We start from the raw sequence: 7,186 nt of genomic DNA, 5'->3' as shown, positions 1-7,186 counted from the left end.
TCTCTCTGTCTATCTCTCTCTCTCTGTTTGTCTCTCTCTCTCTCTCTGTCTCTGTTTCTCTCTCTCTGTCTATCTCTCTCTCTCTGTTTGTCTCTCCCACTCTCTCTCTCTCTATCTGTCTCTCTCTCTCCCTCCCTCTCTCTCGCTCTCTGTCTCTCTCTCTCTGTCTCTCTCTCTCCCTCCCTCTCTCTCTCTCTCTCTCTCTCTCTCTCTCTCTCTCTCTCTGTCTCTCTCTCTGTGTCTCTCTCTCTCTGCCACCATTTGTTTTTGCCAAGGAATTTTCAGTGAAGGCCGAGGATGGAAACCATTCCTGTGGATTACAGTCTGTTGCTCCATGTGTTTTAATAATTGTCAGATTAACTGAAGAAAACTGTCTGAGACAAAATATCTAAAAATATCTCAAAAATCACAAAAGTTCAGCACACAAAACATTTGCAAAGATATCTTCTTGTGCTCTTTAAAGGACATTTTCAGTGTGTTTATTGTAAATTTTTTACATTTCCCGTCCCTTTAATGTTGATTCTGGCAGTTTTTACCTGCTGCAGCACGATTAAAGATATGTTTAATTTCCATTCAATTCCAAACAGCAGAGAAAACAAGTCTAATTCAGAGGATAAAGGTGATCCTCCATCATCCAAACGTTGAATCCGCTATAAATTCAAGGAGCTACAGAACTAGCGAACAGATGATCCACCGACATCGCTTTGTTTGTAATAAACAGAAGAAGAAGAACTGGGTAGTTAGCATGGCTGAACAGACAGAGAGAAGAGAAACTCAAACTGCATCTACCGGAAATCCAAGCTCCGCCCACACTGTTTGATTGACAGGTGCAGAGGGCTGGGTGTTGGGGGTTTGAGTCCCGCCGGAGCCGGTCTGCTTTCATGGTTCTGTGAGGCTCTATAGAGGCTTCGTCTGCACTGAGAGACAACAGGGTACAGACCTTTTGTCACTGTATCATCTGACAAAACGCTACAGGTCTGTACCTTGTTTTTTCTCAGTGTGGCGGCCATCTTGGAGGTCTCAGCTCTCTGAACAGCTGACTGTGTTTCTGTCTCAACAGAATTGAACAGACGGTTAATTTCTGTCTGTTTCTGACTGAACTGATCATTTCATCACTGATCCATCTGATTGATTTAGTGTTTAGATAATGTCAGCTTGTTAGCTAGCTAACCATAGCATCTGGTCAGCTAACCATCACTGTCTTGTTGTTAACACATCTGATTAGCACACTAGCTAACGTATCTAGTAGCGGCTAGCGTTAGCGTGTTGACATTAACATCGGCGTGTTTGCTGGCTAGTTAGCTAGCTAACAGTTTGTTCAGGTTAACTGAGCTGACTCTTCTCAAGCTCCAACTCTTCATGTTTTGGAGTAGAGACTAGGGCTAAAGACAAGACAGTTTACTGTGTCACAGTAACCTACATTTGGAAACAAATCCACCTTATCACACTATTCACTTTTACTGAGAACGTTACTGAATGGATCTACAGCCACACCACAACAAGCTGACTCAGCTGCTCTCTGCTGACAGCTGCTTCACACACATTTACACTTTATTAACTAACACACAGTTCTACAGTGTTCCTCCATCATGGAGACAGGCTGGTGTAGCACCCTGAACTTGGTTAAAGTCTGTTTGGCAGTTGTCCTCTCTGGGTGTCAGTCTGTACTATGGTGCAGTGTTAGTCAGTTGCATGGGTGTTAATTGGGTTTGGCAAGGTATGGTACTTGTTTTACCTTAGCCTAAATTTTGATTTAATTCATATCATTATAATGAAGAGCAAAGCAAAAATATCAAAAAATCACCATAAGTTTAAAGCCATAACACCAGAAGCTTCAGGACCAATGTTCCCTCTAAACTGACTGGTTTAGGACTTGGTGGTTGGTTTAGAACTGGTTTGTCTAATAACTTATCACACTGACCAAATACTAATATCCTATCACCCAGAAATGTAGTCTCTTTATAGAAGTGGTTTTGGCAGTTTTGGTGATAAATGGTAGAAGCTGTAGAACAACCCAGTTTCCCCACAGCTTCATCTGATCTTTTAACAGATCCGTGGTTATTGTTTGACGACGGAGATGTCTTCATGTGTCTCTCTGTGTGTGTGTGTGTGTGTGTGTTTGTGTGTGTGTGTGTGTTGCAGGTTGCTGCGGGGGGTCAGAGGTCAGAGTTCAGCGGTCGTCATGCAGAGCATCAAGTGTGTGGTGGTGGGAGACGGAGCGGTGGGGAAGACCTGCCTCCTCATCTCCTACACCACCGGAGCCTTCCCCAAGGAGTACATCCCCACCGTGTTCGACAACTACAGCAGCCAGGTGTGTGTGTGTGTGTGTGTGTGTGTGTGTGTGTGTGTGTGCCTGTGTGTGTGTGTGTGTGTGTGTGTGTGTGTTCTTGTACTTCTATCCTTGTGACTAGTAGTTTGAGTTTTAGCTTCAGAGTGAGAAACATTTTTGCTGCTCCTCACTGCTTTAAGGGGCTGGTTTAGGATCAGGATTAGAGTTAGGATTAGGATTAGGATAAGAATTAGGTTAAAAGCCCCATATCAGTCTAACCCTGGCATTCACTATTCATTTCAACATATATTCATCATTTCAACATGGCCTCTCTGTATTAGCTCATATCACCCAGGATCGTTTTGGAAATGTTTAGCCCAGTTTCGGACCAAGTAGTCAATTACATTATTACATATTTAAACAATGCATAAACAGCTGTAAATATCAAGAATATGCACCAGAGAAGTACAATGTAATGCTAATAATGTTTATTTTAGTCACTAAAGTTTCCCTTGCAAACCCTATGGAACCTCGGCTTAGCCTAGACAGCTATAAATCATTTAGAGTCTTTTAAATGACGAATCAACGTAAAAATTAGGCTTGTGACTCTTAAAATGAAGCAATGCCAGTTCAAAGATTGATTTTCCCTTTTCAGGTTGTTTTGTTTGATTATCAGAGGAGGCATAGAGGCAGAAAACTATTCAGTAAGGGCAAAAAAACGATGAAGATAAAAATAAAATAATATAGATATGATAATGAATTTGGCGTAGGAATCAGTTTTTTCCAATCCCATAAATCGTCTTGCAACCCCCAAAATTATCTCACGACCCCCTGAGGGGTCCAGACACCCAGGTTGAGAACCACCACCGCAGCCTGAGTGCATCCCCAGATAAAATAATATCTGGGGATGCATCTAATATCCAGCAAAATAGAACTGAAACAACGTTGATTAGATATCAGGCAGCACCATTGAACTAACGTTGATCTTGCTCGTCCATTGATTCAACATTGAAAAATCGACCATGTCCAACACTGAATCAACGTTGATTCAACACTGAAGTTCTGCACTTGCCCATGGTTGAATAATGATTGATCGAGTGTTGAAGTATTGCAAAGGTTTTAATGTTGAATCAATGATTGTGTTATGATTCATTTAACATTGAATCTGTGCCAAATCAGGCTTTATTTACAGCCTGATTTAAATGCAACACACCAATAATAAAGTAAAAAAATATATAGATTTATTGATACAATATACAATACAATAACAATAATATTAACATATTATTATCATCAGCTATGCTTTATACCATGTGGTTTTACAGGCAGAAAGAGGTATGGTCAATGACAAAATGGTTACCCAACGTTTATAAACAGAACTCATCAACTCACTTATTGTAAAGTAGAGGGAAACAATACAATCTCTATAAAGTGCTTTTATGGGCTTTATTGAGATGCCACTGAAATAATTTGTTATAGCTTATGGGCCAAATTTATTTATTTGTATTTGATATGGTGCCTTGGGAGCCACCTCTCTAGAGTCCCTGAACACAGAGCAGGTGACATCAAATGCTAAAATGCAAGTGATTGTTTTTTTTTGTTTTTTTTTAATTTTTACATTTGGCCTCAAAATTGGTCCACACCCATAACCAATGTGGGGTCATGGGTGTGGACGGGAAGAAGGGAAGAAGAAATGCTGTAAAAAGGAATCAGAAAATACAGGCTAGATGATGTAATGCTTAGGTGTTCCATGGTCTGTGTATATTAATGTTGATTAGTACTCATTGAACATCACCTTTTCAATGTTGAAATCTTGGCCAGATATCAATGTTGACTCAGTATCACCTTTTCAACATTGAAAACCTCACCAAATATCAATGTCAAATCAATGTTATTTAACATCATATTTTCAATGTTGAAAATCTGACCAAATATACATTTTGGTTCAATGTTGATTTTTCAACCTTGACCAAGAATCAACGCTTTTGACCATATTTCAATGTCAAATCAATGTCACTTTGCTATCTGGGATCCAAACTTGATCTAGTCTGATCAGAGGTTTCATATCTCCACCTACAGTACAGTAGAGACTCAGAAGAAGGTCTCTGGTGTGAAGGATCTTTGACAATTAAAACCCTGTTATACTGTACTGTATCTGCTGTCTGTGGTTTGGTGTGTTCAGGTGACGGTGGACGGCCGGACCATCAGTCTGAACCTGTGGGACACGGCGGGTCAGGAGGAGTACGACCGGCTGCGGACGCTGTCCTACCCCCAGACCAACGTCTTCATCATCTGCTTCTCCATCTCCAGCCCCGCCTCCTACGAGAACGTCAAGCACAAGTGGCATCCTGAGGTCAGAGAACATAAAACCGACCCAGCGGGCATCTGACAGACAGTGACCAAGTTTAACGTCAACCCAAACAAGCACAACATTTTTACATCATTATATTATGGCACAGGAAAAAAATCTATTAAAGGTCCCATATGGTGTAAAGCAGGAAAAGCAGAACTCCCCTCTCCTCTGTGGTGATAAAGGAGTTGGATGGTCTATCTAAACATGGTGAAAGTATCAAAACTAAATCCACACAATCCATATTAGTGCAGCGAGCCTCTAAACGAGCCGTTTGGACTTCCGTAACTTTGTGACGTCACAAAGGTTCGCTCATTATCATTTTTGTAAGAAATAATAGACTAACAAAGTGTTTTTTTCAAAGCGGTTGAGCGGTTGTCATCGTTTATTACCGGAGAGTTTTCCCTACCTGTAGCCGCCGGGCCGCGGCGTCTCACGTTTCACTCTGGAAACGGTTAGCCGATCGGAAACAGAGGGGTCGTTAATATTAATGAGCCTTAAAGACACGGAGACAGAAACGGCCTGTTCTCGGTAAGGCTCAGAGAGATGCTGGAAAATGAACGTGGAGAAATGGATTGAGAGTGTTTTTGGTTCATGACACCACACACACAGCTTTGAATGGACAGAAAGACACTAAATAAAACTCTGGACAGTGGAGGATATGGAGCTTTAAATCTCTGTGTAGCTCTGGTAGAGTCTTGGGTTGTGTCTCTTCCTCCATGATAAAACCCCAAAATCAGTGATTCTGTGATCTGTTGCTCCGGTAGAGGAGACTGGAGAATTGTGTTTTTTTCTCTCTCCATTCACTGCCATTGTCTGGAGGAACAGTCTGAAAAATCACACTCACACTTAATTATTTTTAAAGTTTATTATTGCCGTTATGTAACCTATATAACTCTGCTGGCTGTGTCCAGGTTTCTCACCACTGTCCCGGGGTGCCGGTGCTCCTGGTCGGCACTAAGAGCGACCTGCGGAACGACGGCGACACCCAGAGGAAGCTGAAGGAGCAGAACCAGACGCCCGTCAGCCACCAGCAGGGCGCCGCCCTCGCCCGGCAGATCCACGCCACCCGCTACCTGGAGTGCTCCGCCCTCAACCAGGACGGCATTAAGGACGTGTTCGCGGAAGCCGTGAGGGCCTTCCTCAACCCGCAGCCCGTCGCCACCAAGAAACCCTGCGTGCTGCTGTAGGGGGGCGGAGCCTGACGTTTGCGCCCGGAACCCCCGCAGGACCCGACTGGACCCGATGGGTTTGGGGCGGGCTCGGGTTCGAAAATTATTGTTGAAAAATATGTTAGAATTTTATCTTTAGCAGAGAATTTTATATGGCAGTTTTGGGCTTTAGACGGGTTCGGGCTGACAGACAGCTGTCAGTCCTCAGGGTCGGGTCGGGGTTGGAAGGGGGTTTTTTTTGGGGGTTTGTTTTGGGGATTGGGAAGGTGGGGGGGGGGGTTAAGGAGATGAGAGAGGCAGAAGAGAGGAAGAGTAGACAGAGAAGAAGAAAGGAAAGAGAAACACAATTAGTTTGGTTGGAGTAATTTACTGATGTAAATAGGGAAGAGGAATATAAAGAACCGATTCTCCTGTGATTGAGAGAGAGAGAGAGAGAGAGAGAGAGAGAGAGAGAGAGAGAGAGAGAGAGAGAGAGAGAGAGAGAGAGAGAGAGAGAGAGACTAGTCAGTAGAGGAGGATACCAAAGCCTCTCATCCCAAAGATATGAAACTCTTGGCATCTGACTCAATTACATATCAAGGTTATGTTCAGGATCATAACTGGGCATAAATGTATAAAACTGTTCAGTGTAAAGTTTAACTCACCTGGTTCCTCCGCTGTCAAACTGTTCTGCTTTGCTTTGACTTGATGCTTTATTCAACTGCTTCACAACAAACAGTTTGTGTCCCTCCAACAAAGTATTTCATTTTCCAGTCAGTTAAACTGGGGATGCAGAATGGCACAGGTGAGCTGACTGCACTGAAATCAGTGAAATCTTAACAAGTGACTTACTGTGTTCCTCTTAGAAAACACTCAATTAGTGTTTTAGGCGGCCGCCACACTGATCCATCAGAAAACAGAATTATTAATAGATAGATTTGGTTTGTTTGAGTGTCAACATGGCGGTGAGGCAGAAGAACAGGAAGCTTTGCTCATAACGGAGCCACTTGATAGAAAAAAGAAGAAACAGACTCTACTGTATAAATTCAATCAGAAACTGAGCTGGAAAACCTCCAGTCATCCCAACGCTCCACCAGGCGAACTCTGGTTTATCTGTTTTGGTCGGACCGCTATCTCTATTTCCCCCAAAACAAACGTAGGAACGATCTGATTGGCTGAACGGACGCTGACGAATCTGTCCGTCCAGAAAGAGTTCAGCTGGTTGAACTTTCTGTCGTCAAAACAGACGGAAATCTGACAGACGGAGCGTCGTCAGTCTGTCTGAAATGAACGCAGACGGACAGACAGACGGATCAGTGTGGCAGCAGCCTTAACTGGGGATGCAGAATGGTCCATAATGACTGACTCCTCTGGTCTTAGTGACAGTCCAGCCTTGTTAAAACCTGTTTTTCCACT

The 7,186-nt window shown here is 43.0% G+C and overlaps 1 protein-coding gene across 1 annotated transcript in view; it reads left to right on the top strand.

Annotated features, from left to right (window-relative positions):
- The window catches only part of LOC139640269 (rho-related GTP-binding protein RhoG-like), a 22,295-nt gene extending 16,333 nt beyond the window's left edge, over nt 1-5,962 (top strand). The window contains exons 3-5 of the mRNA XM_071514454.1: nt 2,143-2,311; nt 4,452-4,622; nt 5,534-5,962. Coding sequence (XP_071370555.1) covers nt 2,183-2,311; nt 4,452-4,622; nt 5,534-5,809 — 576 coding nt within the window. The 5' untranslated portion in view covers nt 2,143-2,182 and the 3' untranslated portion in view covers nt 5,810-5,962. The remainder of the gene's footprint in view (nt 1-2,142; nt 2,312-4,451; nt 4,623-5,533) is intronic.
- Nucleotides 5,963-7,186: the final 1,224 nt, after the last annotated feature.

This window comes from Centroberyx affinis, unplaced genomic scaffold (assembly GCF_046629955.1).
Source record: "Centroberyx affinis isolate AG114_WGS23_722 - 3 ecotype Tasmania unplaced genomic scaffold, CSIRO-AGI_Caff_v1 ptg008844l_1, whole genome shotgun sequence".
Lineage (NCBI taxonomy): Eukaryota > Metazoa > Chordata > Actinopteri > Beryciformes > Berycidae > Centroberyx > Centroberyx affinis.
This window is presented reverse-complemented; position numbering and strand designations above follow the sequence as displayed.